This window comes from Gallus gallus, chromosome 19, assembly GCF_016699485.2.
Source record: "Gallus gallus isolate bGalGal1 chromosome 19, bGalGal1.mat.broiler.GRCg7b, whole genome shotgun sequence".
Lineage (NCBI taxonomy): Eukaryota > Metazoa > Chordata > Aves > Galliformes > Phasianidae > Gallus > Gallus gallus.
Genome location: NC_052550.1, coordinates 4018607 through 4042539, shown reverse-complemented (window position 1 = coordinate 4042539; position 23933 = coordinate 4018607). Strand labels below are relative to the sequence as shown.

Genomic DNA, 23933 nt, shown 5'->3' with positions numbered 1-23933 from the left:
ACCTTCCAAATGCTGACATACCTTTGGGCAAGAGGACAGCAGCAAAGGGCCAGGAGGACAGCCTGAGCAGTGCTGACTTTAGGAAGGACACAGACTAGAAGCTGCCATCCACGCTGAGCAGCAAAGCCTCCATCCACTCTCAGAGCTAGGCTTTCTCCAGATGATGCTCTTTTTATTATTTTTTATCAGCTACAATGCAAGGACTGAATTCCCAAGATAACTTAAATCTAAACAATGTGCAGCCTTCAGCATGAACATAGGTGCCTGCCAGCTGGTGACAGTTAAGTGGTTACTTTCTCAAGCAAACTTATTAGCTAAGGGTCGGGACATTTTGTAGTGCTCAAATTGCATTTAACAGCTTGCACTATTGGCATGCAGTCTGTTACCATGGAAAGGGGGGTTCTCAATGAGGGTGTGTTACAGCAAGCAGTACATCAGTAGTCTGCCATGCTTTGGGGCTAGATAGCCACACTGTACTGTCCCTTTGCAAAGAAGAGGTGCCATGACAGTGAACATTCAACTCCCCACATTACTCTGTGCTTAATCAGTCATTACCTCCTGGCTTCATCTGCTCTGCTTATGAAGATGCAACCACTCCACTCCAGTGACCACTGGAAAAAGGAAACGTTTTGTGTCTCTAGAAACAGCAGCAACTTGAAGTGGAAGTGCCACACCATGGAAGCTGCCATTCTGCTGCCAATGGCAAACACCACTGACTGGCAGAGCAGTACAGCATTTGCAACACGGCAGGAACACAAGTCAGCAATAATGAAGGCCTGATCTGCCATCAACCATAACTACCTCACAACCTCAAAAGCTCCGGCTGCACAAATGAAACTAAACAGAGGTGAAATTCCTTGTTAGAAAAAGATGAAAGCATTTTGGGGTTCTACCCTGCTCCATTAACTGTACTGTTTTTGTGTTGCTTGTTTAGATCTGTTCTCTCTGCTGTTTACAGGATGTAAGCACCCTACCCCTTCCAGCAGAACAGCGTTTACAGCAGGAAAGGCCAAAAAGACTCGAGAGTACAAAAGGCTTTGAATCAGGTTGCCAAATGTACCAACCAGAACTGCCAAAAAAACCCCACAGAAACTTTTCCAGCCTCTTTTTCTTACCACTCCAGGCAATACTAACAATGAGGATTAACATAAGTAGTAAATAATGCAATCTTAAACCTGACGCCTCCGGACAGCTTAAGGTCCTGTGCACACCACTCACACGCTACTCAACGCTGCTGCTAAAGAGTGAAGTGGCAGAACCACATCCTGCTCCAAAGGGGTCTTTTTTCTTTCTTGCAGGAACATGGGACTGTCAGCTCCAGATGTTTTACAGAGAGGGGGAAAAAAGGGTTTAAGGAAATCTTCTACATGGAAGCGAGAGGTTGCTACTGGCTTTCTGCTCACACTCCACAGCCCACATCCAAGCCCAGACGCACAGTTGCACCTTGAAAGCTGATTGTGTAAAGTTGTCACCTCATTCCACAGAGCTGCTCCTGCGAGATCGCTGCTGACTTCCTAAAGCAAGGTTATGTTGGCTTTTTATTTCCACTGAGCTCTGCTGAGACAGATCTGGCACTGCGGGAGGGAGCTGGATTCTCTCCTTTACACCAGCAGCACAACTGAGCTGTAATCACTCACACCTGTCCAAACCTACAGGCACGACTGGGCTGCACACACAGCTGCTTGATCCCCAGTCAGGTCCTCCACCAGGCTGAGCCACAGCTACCTGGGAAATGAGTTCTGCCCCAGTCCCCAGCATCCCTCTCCCTTGCTGTGAGACAGGTAGAAAGCCAAGCTGCATACAGCAACTTGTTCCCCAGGCCCACTTCCTTCAGCAGTGTGTTAAAATTCAAAGCTCTGTCCCAAACACTTCACAACTCAGAGTAGCTTTCCCATGTTTTAGGTGTCTCTTGAGCTCCTGGGAAGCTATTGTTTCCTCAACAGCCTGAAGGGGGCTGCTGTCTGCAGCCACCTTTGTGACTAATTAGACAACTTCCTAGTTGGAGACTTGCTTAAGTTGCATGATTAGCACCAAGATACTGCAGTGCAATGAAAAGGAGGTGTTGCTGCAGACTGCAGTCAGAGATGCTGGGCACTCCCAATGACCTTTCAGCAGCCAGCACAAGCAGGATGCACCAACGTGATGCAAATCAACAGAAAACCTCAGGTAGTTCTAAGCCCAATCATAAGGTATCAACAGAGACTCAGCTGATGCCCAATACCACATGGAACTCAATGGAGAAGCAGTCGTTGTTTCTAAGCCCCAGAAGCAACAGGTAAAACAGAAAACAGTCAGAAGAAAAATGCAAAACATGCCCTTCTCATGGATCATGATGAGAAATGGGAAACAATTCTGCTTTCTTCCAGAGCCCAGTTGTCTTCCATCAGAACAGATGACAAACTCCTAAGTGTCTTGTTGTAAGCAACATGAATGTTACACCAAAAAGTCTCTGGGAGGGTAGGAAAGGAAATGGGAGGTGCTTAGTTTAATGCAAATAACACTATCCCAGAGAGATTTGTGCCTGGACCTTATGCACATCAATCTTACAGGCTGCTATTCAGGGACTGCCAGCTTTCCTCAGCTACAGGAATTGATGGTGATGACGCTGGAATGCGGAGAAGATACTGACATAGATAAAGCACGTTTTCTGAAGACCCATACAGTGGGGTCACTAAATATGAATGCATCTATGAGAAGAGCATGCCTAAGTACCCATTTCTTCATTTCTCTTCCCCCATTCAGGATTCTTTGCACGCACTGAGCACAGTCTGCTTTCCAGGATCACTCTCTGGATTACGATTGGGAGTGAAGAGAACAGGCAATCTGTTCCTATGTTTGAGAGGCCTAGAGCAAATTAACCAACCCAACCCAGCCTGTTCATTCACACACACCCCTTTCTTCTTCACAAGGGAAGATGCTTTGCTGGATCACTTACCCTCTTCGCAGTTGCTCCCTGTGAACCCAGGACAGCACCTCCACTCCAGCGTGGTCACAGTTCGGTAGGACATTTTGTACGTGGGCCTTATAAGAGTCCTGTAACTAACACAGACAAGAAGTCAGTAGGATGCACTTCCCCACCAATTCACAACCCATCTTCCTGCCTAGCAATGTCAGCAGAGCATCCACTCATCCCCAGCTGTAGAGAAAAGATACACTTAAATGAAGAGAGCAAGTGTTTACCACCATATGGATCTGATTCAACAACCCTTGCTTTTCTCCTTAAGCCCTCATACTCTCTTGGCTCTTCCTCCTATCACTCCACCAAATAATACCAGTATGCTTTATGGAGGTCTCACCACTACCAAGTTGTTCTCAGTAGCAGAGATGATGGTTAAACAAAGGCTGGCATTTGCCTTTCCTCTCTTAAGCGCTCAGAGTTTCCAATGTGTTATTCTCACAAAAATTGCCTAAGCCTGTCAAACATCTTCCCCTTCTCCCACCCTCAGACCAGGGGCGTACTGACACATAGCTGCATGCCAGATCATCATGACACAACCCTACATCAGAGATCTGCATATAGCCTTTTTCCAGTTAGCTAATCTGCGCCTCAGTTTTCCCCCCCATCTGAAAGAACTTTATGCTTCTCATCACAGCCGAGGTTCTGCTGGACATGTTTTTGCTCTGTGGCCAGCACACAGCACCCTCTGGGTTCCATTCAAAGCACAAGAACTGTCATGCCCCATTGGAAAGCAGACTGCTATGTGCAGACAAGCAGACCCATGCAAGGCACCAGCCATGTAAACTCAACACAAGGCTGATGGTCGCATAAGACTCAGCTTTTGTTTTAAAAACAGTGGACCTCCAAAGCTGACAAATCAGTTTTCCCCCCACATACATCCAGGCAAGTCACTGCTGCTATTCATGAAGCTGAAAGAAAATACAGAAGCTGTGCTCTACGAGCTCCCCTCAAAATTCTTACTCTCGTTTAACAGCCAAAGGAATTTGGCAGGCACGGGGGGCAGCTGAAGCACTGGGATTACAGCACTACAGACTGCAGCTTTCTGCTCCTGTCAGGGCTGGGCAGACATAAGCCTGGCTGGATCTCCGCAGGGAAGAGCATCCTCCTGCAGCACCAAGATCCTACAGGGGACAGAGCAGTCCCAGGCTGCAGCTCTGCCCCAGCCCACCCAGACACAAGGCCAAGATGAAGCCAGGTCTCTCATGAATGTAACCTAAGCCTCCCTCAAAAGGGCAGCTATCACATGTTACATCCAGAACAGCAGAGCAGAGATGCTGGGGCTGTTAATGCGGACAGCAGTAGCATACACCTACCAGGAGAGGCTGCCTATGTATGTCCTGCAAAGCAGGCAGCATCTCAGCAAGTCTGGGGAAACTAATTTCTCAGGAAGCTGTGACTGCTTGTTTCTGTGTTTGGCAGCTGACATAAATCATTCTCCCACAGGCACTGGATAAGAGGATCTGCACAAGGTTCTTCCTGAGCACACAGCATCACCGAGAGATGGGAGAGCAATGCTGTCCCCAGGAACATTATGTCCTCACCCTCTGAGCTGCCAAAAAGCACACCAGTTAATGCTAATGCCAGCAACTGTGATCCAAGCATTTGTCTAACGTGGGCTGGACAGAGCCAGTTCATCCCACCTAACTTTTCACACCTCTGCATCCAACGGCCTTCAGGAGCTTGCAGTCATAAGTGAGCTTGAGGACTTGGCACCACAGCGATGTAGGTAGACCCCCTAGAACAGCTCTGGCAGACTACAGAAACTGAACCCAAGTCTCCCAACTCTCAGTTCTGGCATCAGACTTGAGGCATCTTTCCACACGCAAACCCTCAGCCATCAGTCAGAAGTTCATGACTTTGTCACTAACACCACAGTTGGATTTGACCTCCAGATGAAAGTCTCCAGTCCTGTTAGCAGTGGCCGGAGCCAGCCAGTCTCCAGCCACACCGTGATTTTAAAACCATGTTTCTGCCAACACCAAGATGTGAAAGCTCTCTCAAACTTCATTATGAAGTGTGGAGAGTAGCATGAGCCAGACTGGAATCTTGGCAGCAGTTCTGTGACAGGGAAGTAGCTATAGTTTTAATTCTCAAACAAGTGAGGACTTCTCAGGGCACGACAAATGGAGAGCTCAGCTGTCACAGCCTACCACCCACCCTGAGCTTTCTGATGCTTGCAGCTCAGTTCAGCATTGTGCAGATCAGGTACATGAAGGAGCCCTAGCATGCTAGCTCGAATTGGCTTTAAAGCTTCTCCATTCTACAGAGCATCACTTCTCCCCCTCAACCAGAACACGGCACCAAGGTCTGCCATCACATATCTCACTACATTGCATTAGGCAGACTTCTTACTGATAATCCAGGAAGGGAGCAAAGAAAACTCCTGTATCAAAGCATAACCACCAATTTTGATAACCATTCCTTTCTCAGTCATATTCCTCTCACACAGTGAAAAAGCCATAGAAAAAGATAGCTGTTGAATATAAGCCTCAGAACAAAAACACGTGGAAGACACAACAGACGGAGAAGAATAGGAAAGCCTTTCCCTTGGATGTCACCCAAGCCACAAACACTGGCATAGAAATACTGCAAAACCACAGTAAGAGGTTAGATGAGCCACAACCTGCGCCTCCTTCCTTCCTGGACGCAGGCAGCACACACAATTGCATTCAGCAGAAGGCTTCCAAGCACTTAACAGAGAAGCAACCTGCAGCTCCACTGCAAGAGAGATGCTGTTTAGCAACACGTTTGCTGAAGCTCACAGTCAAATTCAGAGATTGGGGCAGCACAGGAAGAGGAACCCAGAAATCTCAACTAGCAGTCACCAGTATTACTGCATAGGAAAACAACTGGGAAGTCAGGAACAAAAGCTTTCCTTCCACTACTGCTTTCCAGGCAATAAGGTCAGTATTCAACTTGATTGCTCTATCCTTGTACAGCTGCATGTGTACCATGGATGGATCGTCCATGCTCCAAACAAGTTAAAACAAGCACTAATTCTGCATATTAAAAAAGATTTGAAAGAAATTGGTAGTACCCCCAATGTTTGGGGCCCGTGGCCTGATTTACAGACATGACATAAATGTAAATTGCCCTAAGGAAACTTAGAGTGTTCTGAAATCAGGCTTCTAATTTGTTTGGTTGCATATGCAAATCTTGAAATACTTGGCTGTTCTGGAGAGATGGGAGTTTGGAAAGAATCAGGGAAGTGCTGACATAGAAAAGACGACCCTATGAGTGTACCCAATGAGTCCACTACCCCAGGGAGCTATCAAGAACATACCTGATTCCCAACACCACCACCCTCAACCCCCAACCCGACCCTTCCTAATGGCAGATGCAATGGCTGGCAGGCAGCAAGGTATCACAGCCCATTGGAATTTGCTGCACTGCCGAAACATTCTCCCTTTCCACCTCTCCCCATCTTTGAGTGATGTTCAAGACTGACAGATGACCAACATCACACCTGAGATTTCAATGGCTCTTGCTGAATAACAGTGGTCAGGTAAGCCCAGCCCTGAACAAACCAGCTATGGGGTTCCAAGCTAGTCTCCATGTTCTTTGAAGCCAGACAGTGCTGCACAGAATGGAAGCTGAAAGGCTAGAGTGAAACAGGGCTATATGACCATTGGCCATAGCAAAAAGAAATGGCAAGATAAAAAAAACCTCACACAGCCTCACTGGGAACATTTGTTTTTCTGGCATGAATCAAGCAGAAAAGGAGGCAGAGTATTTCACCACAATCTGAAGAATTGTGTTTCTAGAGGCGATACGTGGATTTCTTACAGTAACAACATTTTGAAGCAGAAAGTCTTTGTCTTGTAAAGTCTGTAGCAGTGAATGGTCTGTCAGGCTGTTCTCCCACTCACTTAATTCCTGAGGTAACGTTTTACTGGCCACAACAGCCACACACAAAAGGTCTAATCACCATCTGACCTATTTTGCACTATCAGGGTACAGCAAGAAGCTGTCTTGCTCTCAAAGTCTTAAGCCACAGTAAGGCAAAGGAAACACTGCAAGAATTGGTCCCGTGCTGTTGGCCAGGTGGTGCTAACCTCACCTGAAAGATGAGCAGTCACAAAAAGTCACCGAGCCTCTGGCAACTGAATGCAGGCCTCAAACCCTTGCCTAACCTGAAGGAGAGCAGCACCCTAAGCATGATAGGATCATGCATCAGCCTGCAGTTGCTGCAATAAGATGATTGCTCAGAGGAAGGGTTACAACTCACATGCCTGGGTTTCCTGGCAGCTGGGTGCAACCATGGAGGCAGCAAACCCCCCAGAGACTGGGTTGCCATTGAAACACCGAGCAAAAGACTTTCTCTCTTCCTTCAGACAGATAAATAGCATGCAACTTCTATAAGTACATTAGGAGCCTCGTCCAGACTGCTGGAAAGTTGCCCATTCACTTTGTAGCGTGAAAAAGCAAAGGCATATCCTACAGAGAACTAAGCCTTAGCCTCCACAGCACTAAGGGAGAGAGTTCAAGAGCACAGATCTGCTAAGGGAAAGTCCCCAGCCAAGGCTGCTCCAAAGCAACTCAGCACCCAAGCTAAACAAAGAGTCAGGGGTGGAGGGCAAGAACAGAGCAGCTCACCCATCTCAGCCAGGATGACGACACTCGTGCAATAGAAGTACAGCCACCAGTTTGCCAAGAGCAAGTGAGCAGAGAGCAAGGAGATGGCACAACCAAAGCCGCGAGGCTGGGGATCTCACAGATATCCCTCTGTCAAACGCTCAGCCCTCAGCTGCAGTTTGTGCAAGAAGGAAAAGAAACATAATGTGGATGAATGGGAGACAGGAAACAGATTAAATCCGTGTCTGGCCACAGTGATGTCTGCTTGTAAGCAGCGTCTCTGTAGCACAGAGCCCCTCTCAGCTGTCACCGCGAGGCTGAGAGATGCCTTTTTATTTTGGCTGGCGTCCCTTTTGCTAGTGAGAAGCCTGATAACGGGTGCTGGCAGAATGAAAGCTCTCCCAGATATGGTTGACTCCCTGCAAACAAGGAGATGAAAACAGTTTGTTTCAAGTCACAGCTGGGAGACATATGAGAAAGCCAAAAGAATGCCAATAGCTTACTGACGTTTCGTGTTGCTTACAAGTCAAGTGTAGCACTGTATGAATCTGACTGTCACCCTTTCAAGCTCAAGTGACATAAATCTCACAAAAAGAAGAACAGGAGAGGGGCTGGAAGGTCTTTAAGTGCATCCTTTAGGGAAACGTGGTACAGAAACTGAAGCAGGGGGCCTTAGCTGAATTCTCTGCTCTGATCACCTCCTGTAGGCATTTTGAGAGACCTACCCAAGGAAGTCCTGCAGTCTGCTGGGCTGGTATAAGCTCACCTGTTCCTTCCAAGGCAGTTTTTCCACTGACAGAGGAGGAGATCAAATATAACCTTTCTCCTGTTAAAAGAACCGTTCTACCACGTGAGATGCTGACTACAAGAGGGACCCAACTGCCCTGCAACGGCCAACGATTTCTCATTATACTCGGTAGTTTCCATGCAATAACAGGAGATGGGTTTCACTTCAAACAGGAAGGAGCATTTTCTAAAAAAAAGATGTATTCACTTTAATAAAGCAGGGGAGAAGTGCAGGGGTGTTTTGTGTTTTTCATTTGTTTTTCAATGTCAACCTGGCTCTGAGACTAAAGAAAGCCAGTTATCCTCACATCCCTAGGCACCAACACCGTGATGCAGAAAGGCAACAACAGCACGTGCCTGGAAGACCTCAGCCATGCAATGTGGCTCAGGCTTATCAAGACTTGCACTCACAAGCTGCACCCCACAGTATCCACCACTTTCAGTGGCTGTTTTTCATTACGTTATCAGAAGACAGTCACCTCAAACTTTATGTAATGTGCTGCGTAATAAGAGCTGACTGTATAATTTGCCCTAAGAAGGGCGCTATTCACTTTGCTTGTGTCCTCCCACTTGTAGCTGGAGCAGGCTGCCAGCATCCTTCCACTTCTTCTGGGATGTTTCTCCCTGGTGATCATCACCTGGAAATGCAGCCCCTCCAACAGCTGAGCTTTCACCAGCCAGGATCCTAAATAACAACCCCAGCTTCTTTCTATGGTATTTTCACACACAAAGAAAAATGGAGAAGCCTGCTGCCACTCCGCATTGTTTCCAAACAATTGGACTCGTCAGGAAAATGAGCCAAACTACATTTGAAACTGTAAACATTCCACGAATAACAATGTCACAATGGCAAACAGCTCCTGAAGTCTCTGGGTTAGCAGCAACAGGACCAAAATGTATATGGGTAACTTAACCACAGGGAAGGACTGTTACCAGTAACACGCTCAATTGTTTTGTGCTTGTGAAACTGCAGTTACGTTAACAAGGAAAAATATGCAAGACTTTTGGCAAGCTTAGGAGACAAGGTGAAAGCTCACAAGTTTCTAATGACAATTATGTGTGTAAAACGTCTGGGAAATTAAAAAGCTTCAACAGAAGTTTGGCCATGACAGCGTAAAATATTAAGTGTTTCGACCACAGTCTTGCATAAAACAAGACCGAAGAGACACCAAAGCAGATACATTACAAGTGAAAAAACTTCGACAGACCAACAGCCAAGGAGAAACCAGATAATCAGCTGTGGTAACTGCCACATGGCAAATGTGGATTCCAGATGAGGAGGGACGCGAGAGCAGATGGGTGCACGCAGCAGGCACACAGCCGAGAAAGTAGATCTCTGCTGGTGTTGGTAGGTCATGTTCTGGCTGGCTTATTGACTAAGAGGACCCAACTCTGTGGCTGAACTGGAAACAGCAATAAAGTGACTAAATTATAGCCTTGTCTACATGGGAAACTGTCATAGAAGCTAGGTGTAAATTTAGAGGACAATGGCCTTTTTGCACCAATTCCCAGATGAGTGTTGCTCTGCATTGCTCTGCTCTGAGAATGCCTTTCTGAGCAGGCAGGGCCCAACACCACACACCGAGGTAGCAGCTGGGGACACTATTCCACAGTTTTGTCTTGGATATGGATCCTGAGACTGCAAAGGACTGGAAGACTGAAGCAGACTAACAGCAAATTGGGCAGAAGTTGACAAGCCACCATCTCTAAGCTTTGTTTCCTCCTGGGGAGAGGTGATGACGTTGTGCTTCCATGAATGTCTCCAAGGGATATAGAGACACTGAGGTGCTGAATGGGACTTAAGGACAGTGCCTTCATCCATCCCTGACTGCAAAAGATCTGAGTAAAGCTCTCAGTGTATGTGATCAACGTTAAAGGCCTACATATGAGGGCTCAATACCAACCAGCCAGTGCCATCAGTCCAGCATCCTCACTGCTCAGCCTGAAGGGTTTTGCATTCCTTTAGCTGCACGGCAGACTAACAGCAGTCTCTTGCATGTGGTTGTACAAGGTGATATTACAACATAAACTGTTTCACGCAGCCTCCCTCTACACATGCTTACATCCCTAATTACCCTGTAGGTAACGACTATTCCATAGTTCTACCACCACAAAGCAGAAAACCAATATCTGATCCATAGAGCTCATTGAGCTCTGCAACTCTTAAAGCAGAGGCAGCCACTTTGATGAGATGAGCAAGCAAGTTCACCCAGGCAACAGAAGACATGGATATTTTTACCTCACTAAGTTGGCACAAGGTCCTGGCCACCGGCAGCTCTGATAAACTCGCTGGATCACCGTTTCTGACCCATTCTGCACTTGACAGGAGACTGTCCTTGTAACCGTATAGTGACACCAGTGCCTGCAGAGAGAAAGAAGTCTGTTAGTAAGGCAGCAAGCTGAAGCAACATACATAGACTGCTTAATTTCCTGTTATGACAGGATTACTCATCTAATTGATCAAGGGAAGCCAGAAGAGGAGATTTGATTTTAGCAAAGTTTCTCAATATTAGCTTTCAAAGCATCCTTCTGGACAGAAGTCCCATCACACAGCTTGACAAGGACACAACGTGCTGGGTGAACAACTGGCTGGTGGATCAGGCTCAAAGGGTTAGGCCGGCAGCTGTCACTAATAGGGTCACTCTCCGGTGACAGCAGCAGTACCCAAGGGAACAGCATGGAGCTGTGGATGGGGAGGGTGAGGCTGGAGGTTAGGAAAGGGTCCATCAGAAGGTGGGCAGGCACTGGAATGGGCTCCCTGGGTCATAGCACCAAGCTGCTGGAGTTCAAGGAGACACAGGGTTTGATTTCAGGTGGTGCTGTGCGGACCCTGGAGCTGGACTCGATGATCTTTGTGCATCCCTTCCCACCCAGGATATTCTATGACTGAAGGAAAACCAAAATAACTGAGAGTGGAGTTGCTGCCTCTGCCAGCCACAACTCGCCCAACTCACAGCCTCTATTTCCCACTCCTCCTCCAAAAGCTGCAGAGAGATTCCCCACTCCTGCCAACCTGAACCACAAGAGACCCAGTAATGCCTCTTGCTTGGTCCTCAGAGACCAGTACATAATTAGTTCTGTAATGTATCACAAACAATGGGATTTTAGATGGGAAAAGAAAAGAATAAGAAAGAAAAAAAGGTCTTCCAGATCTCCCGACAGTCAGCTCCCATTGTATTGGTCTTAATTTCATCCTGCTCATTATGGGATTGCTCCCCAGCCACCCAGCATGCTGTGAAACATCTGAGTTGGAGAACTCTGCTGTTTGGTGGAGTTCACTGCCAGCAGGGCTCAAACGAGTCATACTGCTACCCTGGAGAGGCTACAGCCTAAAAATGGGCAACACAAAATAAAGGGGAGGGATGGACCAGAGTATTTTGCTGTCTCCTAAGGGAAGAAAACAGAACTAAGAACTGTTCACCACACAGCATATGAGAAGGCAGCAACTGCAGTGCCAGCCCTGCAGTCAGTACCCATAGAGACTGCTTACCTTCTCATACAAAGGCATTTTGGGGTTCAAATGCTGTGCTTGATGGGGCAAGGAAAAATAGGGCGCTTGTAGTTTTCCCTGCAAACATCATTCATACCTGCCAAATTCTGGTTCATGTTTTTGCTTCTGTGACTGCACTGAGGCAGCAGATTTGAGAGCCACTTTCGTATTGCCTGGGGATCAGAACTGGGGTCAGCAGCAGGAGGCAGAGGCACCTGCCAGGGCCCACAGCACACAAGGCACTCATACAAGCATTCTTTGCACTGAGAAGAGCCCTGCTCCTCACCCACAGTACAGCAACCATCCCCCCCCTCCATTCTGGATCCCCATCCCATCTCTGCAGGAGGCTGCCCGCTCCCAGCTCCATGAATAGGAGGCAGGCATGCCAGTAGCCAAGCACTACAGACCACAACGTGCAAGGCAGGGCCAGCAGGCTGCTCCCCAGGCCCCAGCCTGATGCATGAGCACCAGGGGACGGCAGCTTCCCCTCAGTGCCATCACACCCAGCAGCAGCACCAAGGCTCAGACATGCAGCTTTCCCTGCTCAGACTGCCCCATGGGCTGCAAACCCACTCCTGATTCCTTGTACATAACGCTCTCTGCAGGCTTGCAGCACAGGCTTAGTAAGCCCCTTCTCTCAGATCCATTGAGATAAAACAGAGAAATGCCTTTTCCTCCCTGCCTGCCCCCAGAGATTACATCAAGTATTTAAGGAGTGAGAAGTGCTTAGGCCACCACATTGCCCCCAGTACAGACAGAAAGACATAGCTACTACACTAAGGATACAAACCCTGGACCTCTGGATCAAATCCCATCAAACCCGCCCCTGGTAACATCTACATCATGGAAGCAAAGGGAAAAACTTCATTCCAAGGAGTCCAGAAATAAGATTAATAAAGCCTCGGGTCACAAAATGACACCACATCCTTGAGGCGAAGCACAACACCCACACAAAGCTTGGGGGACAAAAACAGGAGGAAGGAGAGACTGGAGATGTGCTAACTGAAATTATTTCTTGTTGTTTGGGGGTTTTATTTCAAGCAATGGTGCAGCTGGCTCCCGTTTCATCTCCCTGAGCCTTAATCACAAGGTGTGTGCTGCAATGAGTACTGCTAGTGAAGGTCTCCCCATGCCATGGGGACAGCCAGACGGAAGGAGAAGCAGCAGCCAGAAGGTCTGGGAAAGCACTGCTTCATGCTATTTAACTCAAGCACGTTTTTAGCATAGAGCTTACAGCTGTCAGAGGGACAGCAGAGCAAGGAGGAGCACGGATGTAACAGACTGCAGCTACCACATTTTAAAGCAGAGCATGGCTACGGAGGACTCGTGGGCCTCTCCTCACATTAACAGCACTCGTCTGGCTTGCCAGCAAAATCCAAATAAATCAAATATTTATTTACACACACTGTGTTTTAACTGTTGTGCAGCCTGTATGTGTGTGTGCCCCTCTGGCCTTCGCCCATCACAGACTTTCATTGGGAGGAAAAACAAAGCTGTCTCTGCCAGGCCTTTCATTTAGCACTTGCTGCCAGCATGCATGCAGATTTCCTATTCAAAACAGCCCAGCAGTGCTGCGGTCTGAGCTCCTGAACCTTTGTTCTACCTGGTCCTCAGAAGGAACTGCTCAGGCACACATATCTCTTCACAGATCATACAAATCACTGTTGCCTTGGAAAAGCCCTTCTTCAAATTGAGCCTCGCTGGATAGACCCCATATCCCAGTCTTGTGACAGAGCCATGGGCAGCAGTGGGGATCGTGAGGGGAAACAAATGGTCAAACCCCGAAGTTTAGAGCACAACATGAATAAACTTTCCTCACTTCTTTACTTTCTGCTTCCCATGAACAGCATCACTTCCCTACAAACGTAGCTTCCAGGTGCTTGGCTTCTACAACAGCATAGGAGCAAGGGAGAATAGCGATAGGAGCACTGCTAATCATGACGTGTACTTAGGATTAGCTCAGGCCTCACTGTAGATATATAATAGCACAGTGATTACAAAGGAAAAGACAGACAGTGACCCACCCCCAGATCTCCCTATGCAAGCCAGAAGTCTGCAAGAGCAGCCTCCAGAATGCAAGCAGGAATTAGACCAAGTGACGAAAGGCCCCATATCACGGCTTACAGAGATTATAAATGACCCCTTATATTACACACATATGCTAGCAAGGAAGGTTTAGAACTTTCATGGCATACATCCAGGATGGCAGAGAATACATTACTGCTTATTCAAAGAGAATATTCCAACCCAGCAAACTAAATGATCCAAATAGCAGCTCATTCAGGGCTGGAGCTGTTGGATCCCATGCAAGCTCATCACCAATACCATTTAACACAAAGCCCTGCAGTGCCTCATGGAATTGGTCTTCCACTGCCCTGCTTGGAGAGTCTCAGTTGCTCCGCTCTCCCCAGCTGTTTCCAAATGGATGCCTTCCTCTCACAGCCTATTTAATCCTTGGAAGACGTTCACAGGCCCCTGAAGATCTGGAGATCACGGCCTGTGAGCTACTGGTTTAGAAAGTTCCAGTCCAGTGTTAGAGACCAAGATCCCTCATCTTGCTCATGGCTGCCAATGAGCCATTCCAGAGGGAACACAAGCGTTGATACCAGTAGATATCCCACCATATTTAATGTATAGGTTCAAGACATTACTGTAGGCATTTCAGCCTAACTAAAGGAACAAATTCAACAGGCTACTGTTGAAAAGTTGGCCAACAAAGCAACAGGCCCAGTCTGAGGCTACTCTGAAAACTACTATTCTGAGCTCAACTGTGCTCAACAGTGACACATGGCTTCAGGTACCTGGACACCGAGGGGACAACCCAGAGCAGGCTGAGATGGCCCCATGGCAGCTGGACTTGTGCAGAAGGCTTGAGCTGCATCCTGCTTCTGTAGGCAGACACTATGGAGGAAGCAATGTGCTACACCCCTGCAGCTTTCAGAACCCTGCTCTCTCTCAGCAGAAACCTTATTTGGATGCACAGTTCTCCCCCTGCAAACTTACAGCAAGAGAGAAAATGGACTGTGGAAGGTGCAGGAGCTTAAGGTAACAAATACTACAAGCTCCAGAAGGGCCATATACTCACATGTCAAAGCTGTACTCCCGACTAACATGACTGAGTTAGCTTAGAGCAATCACTTCACAGACAGAAAAACTCAGCCCACAAGCTTCCCCACTTCAGGCCATCTGGATTTGCACAGCACCATTTGGTGAGGCCACAACCCAAAGGATAGGTAAGGGATGCCCTCACCCACCGTGGACTCCTAGAACCATTTGCACTACAGTTAGCTCACAGCCCCAACCCCAAAACCACATCTGCTTCTTCCCCAGTCCAAGGCACTGGCTTTTCTCCAAGCTCAGACTCCTGTTGGTCCCTGGAGGGCCTTCCAAGGGGGGGTTGTAAAAGAAAAGCCAACTGGTTCTTAGGAGGCTTCATTCCACCAGACAAGCGATCACAAACTGAACCGTGTCAGAAACCACCGGGCTGAACTGATCAGGACTCAGCAAGCAGCCCGTTTAATCAAGAGCATGCAACTCGAAAATCAAAGCAGCTACATTCTTGCCTAATCACTCCTTTCAGGGGGACGACAGCTCAGCTCCGCACACACAACTGACTCGTTGCCTTGCCCGGCTAAGGACAGACCTACAGCACGCGGTGCCTACTGCATACAGGACCTTGCTTTTTTGGCTGATGCTTTCACTACAGTGAAGGACATGGCTGCAGCTCCCAATAGCCATGGCCTTATGGCTGCCGGCACATCACAGCCCTACCAGCACGCTACACTGCACTCAGCATCATGAGACCAAACAAAGCCATTGGTGCTGCTGTAGAGCTAGGGAAAATGAAGATGTAGTGTGCTTTCAGTGCTTCCGATGAAAACACACTGCAAAAAGCTCAAATCATCAGGCCTTAACCAGCCAAGAAGAAAGCAAAGTATTCCAGAAGGAGGGGGAAAAAAGGCATAAACAAAAGCTTTCTATGCACAACTGCTTCATCAGCACCTGTTCAATGCATTTGGGCACGAAGCAACCCTCCCCACTCTCAGTCAATACCGCAGATGTCTCTCAACAAGGCTGGCATTTCTGATGCTTCGGATCTGCCCTAAAGCTTTATGCTGTGTAAACAACTGCATTGAATTATCTTTTTGTTTCCATAAGGATAACACACTGTGTGTTATACTTAGCAGAGATCAACATTTAGGGCACAGAAAACAGTAGGAGTGTTTTGATAGCTAGACAGATTTCCCCAAGTTTTCTCATAACATTTTTCACTGGAGCTATCAGTTTCCCTGCAATCACAGAGAGGAATTCCAATAAAATCAGGAGGTCGCTGACTTTTGCTGGGAAAAAGTTGCCAATCTGACTTGATGAAAGCAAACCGTGCCCTTTTCTCTCTGTAAATAGCACAGCATCTTCTCACTTTGCCAGAACAGCCATCTATACACGGCATGCTGCAGCCCACCATTAGCAGGGGTAAGTTATTTCTGTACTCCAGCGAGGCCAGGAGCAGAAGTTGCCCTGTGCATGCCAAGAATGCCGATTCAAGGCCTGCCAGGCTCTCCCTGGGCATCCCTCTGAGCCATCCAGTTCTGCCTCACCACGTTATTCCTTTCTTCGTCACAAAAGAACACCTTCCTCAAAGTGCTTTGGCTCCCATCAGGATCAAGTTTACCAGCTAGGTTGGTTGCCTGTGCTCAGATTACCCCTTGCTGCTGTGGCCTGGATAAGGAGGAGACAGAATCTCATCACACGCTGCTGGAAAGCTCAGATAACAGTCAAGCCCAGTTTAAGCATCTCCTGTTCTCAGCCATATCCGAGCTCTCCCCACGTAAGTAGGTTCGGGGAGCAAATGCCATCATTCAGATTGTTGAGCAGAGAAAAGCCAGCTGCAGAACTCGGTGCTGGGCATCAGTCCCCATGAAAGGAGGATGTTCAGAGCTGAGGGACTGATTTGGGGCTGCACATCAACGGGTCACTGCTAAGCAGTTTACAAAAGACTACCTGGCAGGGGTGGCAGAGGCTGCATGGAAGCATGTGATGGCAAGCTCCATTTCCAAGCAGAGCCTGCTCTTCCATTACAAACTTTTAAGGGGGTCTGCAATCAGAAGACATGACAAGCCACAGTAATCTTGTTGTCAATATCCATGCTTTACGCATGCCTTACTCCCACTGAGTACTTCAGGCATTAACAGAGGTTACTCTGACTCCTGCAAAAAAAGGGAGAAAAATCTTTATAACAGCCCATTTGTTTTGGGAAATGAGTAAAACTGGACGATTGCTGGCGTTTCTGAAGCCAGACAGCAGCAGCCATTTGAAGCAGCATAGAGCCAGAGGCACGAACGGGAATAAGACAAGTTCCAGATCCCCCACTCTGCTGCGTCGGTCAGACAAAGGTTGGAAGGAGCTCCAATCTCTCTGCCCCCAAGTAAGAGTCTGAAAAAGAGGCTAGGAAAATAATTCTTGCTTAGCAGAGTCAGACTGGACAGTTTATCTGGGTACCTCCCAATAGCCCAGGCCTTCCCCATGTACCAATGCATTCCGTGCTTACTGCACTTCAAATACTCAGTTGCCAATACTGGTCTGAAGTTCTCCCCCACCAAGAGGCTTCTCAGACTGCTGAAGGGAGTTCGGTCCCGGAGAAACCTTTACCTTAGGAGAAAAGCAAAGTTTAGCCTACACAATAGTTTCGATCTTCAGTCAGTTCTACAGCCAAGTACACTGCACTGTGCTTTCCTTGCTTTGCTGTGTGCATGGTTGACCTTCCAAACAGCATTACCTCGGGGGCTGAACTGACCTCAGTTCATAGGAAACAGCTCAAAAAAAATCATACCTTAACCTTCTGCAGCCATCGAAATTACAGGAGTTAAGGGAAAACCTCTCCCTTGTGGAATTATTAAAAGCCTAGGAAGTGAATAGCTAAACAGTACAGAGCTGCAGTGCAGCTGCTTTGGTGACAGAGCAGGATTCCCACTCCCCCAGGCAGCTCTCAGCTTCCTCAGCCATGAGATCGTCCTCTTCTCTCCCAGTCCCCCATCTCATTCACAAAGGGCCTTCCAGCCACCACAAATAACAAAGCAGAGGCTCAGGAGATCGCTCTCCTCCATTACGCACAGTGGACCCATCGATACAGCAGATCAACCTTCCACATCAGCACTAACACAAATACAGGTTATAGCAGATGAGGACCTAAGGAAGGCTGAGCAGGCAGCATGGGAAATAAAGCCCAGTCTCAAGGACTGATAATGCAATCAGTGCACACACCTCTGTGCCCACACAAGGGGTAGAAGGGCTCAAGGAGGACTTCTCCAGCACAGAGTCCCTTTGATTTATATCTATCACCACTCCGTTGAAACTATTGGCTTTTAAAGGCGTTCTTTCTGCACCGAGCTCTTTTGCTGCTCCCTCCCCCAGACTTATCACAGTCAATGAGAGGACAGTTTCCAATGCTCACCAAGGGAGGGAAGAGGAAACGTACAGAAACATCCGTGGAATCTCTGTTAAATCAGACTGACTGGGTGGAATCTGGCAATTGATGTCCACGCAGCATGGAAATCACACACAACTACAACCTAAGATGTCATTTTTGCAACATAAACACTCTTTGAAACAGAGCCTTTCAGAAGAAGAACCTGAGTCCAAACATTTTTGCACAGCTGGATAACAGTTGCAGTTGGATCCCCTGCCTCCACGGCACCCACAGCACTGCTCTGCTCCTTCCTAGAAAGCTCAACCTTGGAGGGGGGGTTGAAGGGAAAAAAAATCCATAGGACCTCAATGGAAAGTACAAAGCTAGGGTGCAGAACACCAACTATCTGTTGGAAATGCACTGATGCTTCTCCAAGGAACACATCTGCAATTAGACTTCGCGCCTGCCTCTGCAAATCTGATCTAGAACTGACAGCGACTCTGATCTTCATTAGGTTATAAAGCTGCTCTTTAATCAAAATCAGTATCTCCAAATGTGCACCGATGTGTTCATTCAGAACTGATCTGACTTCGAAGTAGCAGCAGATGGATGAAAGCTGTGAGTGAGAAGCTGGATGCTGACACGTGCCAGCTTGTCCTCAAGGTCTCCGGAGAGAAAGGTGTTAGGAAAACTAGCACAGGGAATCAGCAACCCTGCAACTGTGTTTGATACTCCAGGAATGCTCCTGATGTGACCACAGTCTCCTTCACCATCCATAAAGCCACTGCTCAGAGCTGCCGAAGTCCCCTTGCTCTATTAGATAATAACAAAGGAATACCTTGTTCAATTTACATCCACCAAAACAGCCAAATCAGCCTCTTGCATTTATAGCATGCAGGAGGTGGTTTTCAGCATCTCCTTCACATTGGAAACAGCTATGCAGAGCCCGTATCCTGCTGCAGGAGGCCAGTCCACGTGGATTGAAAAGGATGTGCTCCCAGATTTATTTTTCCCCCACTTATGTAGCTCTATGCAGGCAGCAGCACATCTTTGTCCCTCCAATTCAGCCTCCTGTTGCCAAACTCATAGCACTTACCAGCAGCAATGAAAGCCACATGCATGACAGGAACACCAGGGCTCTGCCCAGATGAGGCAGTGTTTTTCATTAACATCACACTGGCACCAGAACCCGCAAATTACAACCCGAACAAAAGGCAGTGTCAAAAGGAGAGCACTGAGTGTATCAAAGGGGAAAACATTCGGGTGGTCAGAACAAATCTTGGCTTTGCATTCATCGCATGACGTTAATCTGTCCATCTAATGTACACGTTCCAGGATTTTCCCTACTCTGAACAGTGGAGATATGACTGTTTTGCAGGTACACCCTTCTGAGTGCTAAAAATAATACACACATGGAAGGAGACAACTGTGCCAGGTGAACAGATCCCCAAGCCCTTCCAGCAGCACCTCCTCCACCTGCTCTCCCTCCTTCCCCTTTCCTGCTCTGCAGTGCAATCCTTTCATTCAATCCAAGCCTTGCATTTGTTCAGCAGCTCGCAGAGCACTTTGTGAACATAGAGGGACTATGCAGCTGACCTCCCTAGACTAGCTGCCTATTGCGTGATTGCCCATCACTGTGGGGAGCTAGATTTAATGAACCAAGGGGACCTCTTTCAGTTCAGCATTAGGTCACAGTAAGTGTGCAGGCTCAGCTTTATTTCCCATCAATTCTGTTTTGAGTGATGCCATATAAAGAGCCATTGCATCCTCACCGGAATAGCTAAAGAAACAACACCAGCCATAGTCTTTCCTCAAATGCAAGCTACACAAAAACCCTAAAACTTTCTAATGATCCTTGTGCTGGAAAAAGGTGTTAGAAATAAACTAGTCTAAAAAAAAATACATCTTATTTATACTGCTTCAAGATCTCCAGCCCTTCTTCCCTTTCTGATTTGCCGGCTCAGTCACTGCTGCAAGGCAACTGAAGCATGCATGCCCATCAGCCAGCATTTGCCTTAGGCCCAAGACAGGCCTACTTCTGATGCTTCAGGAAAGATTTTGGGGGGCAGCTGTACCCTAAACCCTACAAACACACCTGCACTCCAAGAACAGAACACGTTTCTCCAGTAGCTGCTCTATTGATACACCAGGTCATTCTGAACGGCCAGTTGCAGTGGTGGGGTAATGGAGCAAGCTGCCTTCCACTTGCCCAGCTCAGAGACCCCCAAGGCTGAGCCACCTGAGGCCACAGCTGCATTGCAAAGCCTTGCAAAGCCTCTTTGGTTGAGCATTCAAAGCGTTAATCATCCTGAAAAACAAAACCCAAAGCCTGCGTATTAATTTGCTATTTAAACTGAAAAAAACTTTTTCTTCCCCGTCTGGCACAAGGCAGTCCTGGGCGTTACTACAATAAAAAATAATTTGGAAAATCATCCTATTGTTCCAGTCACACCCATGGGAGTTTCATGTGTAGGGAAGTAGGAACATCAAAACTGAGATCTGCTGTGCGATCAGAGCTGAGTTTGCCCTTTACAAGAGCTCATTTTCATTCCAGTGTATGCTGGGAGAGGCAGCGAGCAAAGCTGGGGGATGCCTCAATGAGTTCCCACTTGCAGAGCCCAGAGTTTTCAAGAGTCATCTTTGACATAGCAGACTGGCAATACTCTTCACAAGCACACATCCACACCCACAGGGGGTCAGCGATCCCATCTTTCCCTTCCTTGGGCCCATCTAAACTCAGCAACAGGTCGCCCTAGAACACCTCCCGGCCACAAACACCTCCTCTGTGCAAACTGGAAGCCTCACTCCATGCTGTGTACAGAAGTACCGCAGTGCAGAGGTGGTAGCTGCAGGTATATGGCACTGCTGTGCCACAGCAGCAGACTGCTGGTCACCTTTCTCCAACTCCCACTCTTCCACTTGGCCAACCACACTGATCCAATGCCATAAAACGTAACTGCATTGCATTTGCTGTAGGTCAGCTCTTCTGCACACAGTAGTCCCAAACCCCCACTAGCAGGCACTCAGCATTGCCTCAGCAGTGTTTAAACTCACTCTTAGCCAGATGGCGTGTGTTTAAATTACAAGGCAGCCCACTGCACTTAAGTGTCTATAGACTGCATGCAGATAGCTAAAGGGCTCTAATAACATAAACTTCAATTTAAAAAGGTATGTCAAAGGTAGAAGATCCTAAGTTTTCAGGTTTTTTGAAGTCTCCACATCTCGTCTCCAGCTATATTGTTTCTTGCAATACAGTTTGCTCATTAGAAATAAATCTTTAAGCAAAAAATTCCCCTTCTTGTGAACAGAAACGCTGACACCTTTCCTTATTATTAAAAAATTCTTGAGCAATCGAAGAAATCACTTCAGTGCCTCAGCACTTTGGAAGCCTCTTTTTGGAAGGGAGATGGTCTCAAGGGAGGAGATCTACATTTCGGTATCCAGGTGGAAAATGGGCTTGATTTGGCCAAGTAATAACAGGCGAAAAAAAACATCCCATTGCCTGTGCACGCACAGTAGATTCCTTAGGAATGATAACAGTGCCTTAAACGTTCCCAAGTGCACACGTGGGAAATGGGACGGGGAGAAGGAGCACGGAGCCAGGGAGAGGTGACAGCAGGGGGTCTGAAGGAGAGGTACAGAATGCTGTCCAGAAAAAATTCCTGCCCTGTTCTGGGGAGAACTGCAAGGATGGCAAGTTCTGTTCGATGGGGGATTGTAGGGTTTCCTGCTGTTGAAGTTTAAAGCTACCTGGCAATGCAAAAGTGCATGGCAACCGAGCTGTCTTCTCTAAGGCAGTAAAAGCCCCTGGTGTGCTTTCAGGCACAACTTTGGCAAGGTGTGAACCAAGACACACAACCAACCAATGCTCCTGAAACAAAGGCTTCACCAGCACTCACTGCATTGGGATTGGATGTGCTCAGAGCTATAAGGGGGGAAGAGTGTTGCTGTATGCGTGCTGAGAGGCAGCGACTGACACTGGATACACCCATCCCATTCTACACTACTTGCCAAAGCTTGGGGCAGACTCCAGACAATGGCATTGAAGATTGCTGACCTTTTCCCTCCCATCCCTTCCTATTCACACAGACTTCTCCAGAGGTAGACAGACAGAGCAACACAAAGAAGAGCATGGAAGCTCTTTCTACTGAAACAAAAGCTGCAACCTGAATTTCATTGATGTGTGAGAGTTATTTCTGTGTTGCTGCCTTTTTGTTCATTGCTTAGGAAGAAGGCTCTGTTGCTTTACTTATTGTAGGCAGAGCAGAAAAACCCTGAAGGACACAAAGCCGACCAGTAACTGCACAGCCAACAGTCTGTTACTATACTAGAGCTTGCATGCAAGCAGCTCTTGCATATCACAACTAAAGTTTGCTTGTGCTTTTTCTCCCTCCTACACATACATGATGGTTTTCCTTTACATCTTCCAATGAAGCCTGGGGGAATGTATACACATGGCATTTCAGCAGAGGATGACACATTTGTGTCACACACTTCTTGTAGCAGGAAGATGGATTTGGACTGAGATGATCCCAACACATGCAATCAGAAAGCACGGAACAGGGAGACAAAGTACAACAGCTACTGAGCCACCTCCTATGGCAGTCAACACGTTTATGGAAGAAGCCTCTTCAATTTTTCAACCCAAGCCTCAGATCCTATCAGTTCTGTGCAATTCTGGTCAAATGCCTTTGTTTTGGGGAAGAAAAAGGCAACACACACAAAAACACATCAGAGCTCACGGCAGTGCCCTGCAAAGCAAGTCTTGCCTTCTTAGGCCATAGGGATACATGAAATACAAGTCCATAACCCACACATATGTAGTACAAAGTGACTCCAAGAGCCAACTGAGACACAAAATGGAATGTTTTATACAACCCCCTCCAGTTTGTAGCTGCGTTCAGCCAAGTTGCAATAACTCCCATCACTTCAGCAGCCCTCTTCCCACTCAGTGAAGACAGATACGGTTTCATCCTTACCTTCCCAAAAGTCAGGGAGCAACTCCTCCAAAGGGTACCTGGGAGCCGAAAGTTTAATTTCAGCAGAATTCTAGAAGCTGCTTTGGAAATCTTCTAGTTCAGATGCCATGAACCACTTGGCGGGGTCTGACAGGCATAGTTAGAGAACTCGATTGTTTCCAAGGACATTACCCAAGAAAATGAACATGTTGCTGTAGTCCTCGCAACAAAATTCCAATGGCTTTCATTGCAGAGGTCTCAGAAGAGTTCTAGCAGACTTTTAACTACACTATCAGGACTCCAGTATTTTTCTGGTGCTTGGCAAAATAGAGCCTTACTATTTCTGCTTGCAACATGCACTCAAAGCTGATCCATAGCCCTACAGCCTAATTCCTACAGCTTTGCAGTCCAAAATTTTTCTATCATTTGTGATATACATTAGTGACTTCCAGTAACAGCAACCCAAGAGACAGCATTTTACTGTACGATAGCTCAAACCATTTGGCTCAGCACCGTACCCTGAAATACACTGCAGGGAGACTATATATTTTGCTGCAGGTTATGCTGATTTTCGGCAGCGTTAAGCCAAGTGCTGTAATATCCTGTAGACCCAATCTGCCTCTTTTGCTCTTGCATCTAAGATGCTGCACAGGAACAGAAAGCTTGCAGCATCACAGCTCAGCTGCTGGAAGGCTGGGTCCTGCTGGGTAGCAGCAGCAAGCCTCTTGCAACAGAAAGGGTAAGGAAGCAGCACATCCT

General features: G+C 47.4%; 1 protein-coding gene across 10 annotated transcripts in view; it reads right to left on the bottom strand.

Moving 5' to 3' along the window:
* COL26A1 (collagen type XXVI alpha 1 chain) overlaps positions 1–23933 on the bottom strand; it is a 172285-nt gene that overhangs the window by 126905 nt on the left and 21447 nt on the right. For 8 of the 10 annotated variants that reach the window (XM_015295991.4, XM_046902565.1, XM_015295986.4 and 5 more), the window contains exons 2-3: positions 10560–10682; positions 2936–3039 (exon numbers count right to left, since the gene is read on the bottom strand). In XM_015295991.4, coding sequence (XP_015151477.2) covers positions 2936–3008 — 73 coding nt within the window. In that variant the 5' untranslated portion in view covers positions 3009–3039; positions 10560–10682. The remainder of the gene's footprint in view (positions 1–2935; positions 3040–10559; positions 10683–23933) is intronic. The other 2 variants (XM_015295987.4, XM_015295990.4) reach the window with 1 other exon arrangement.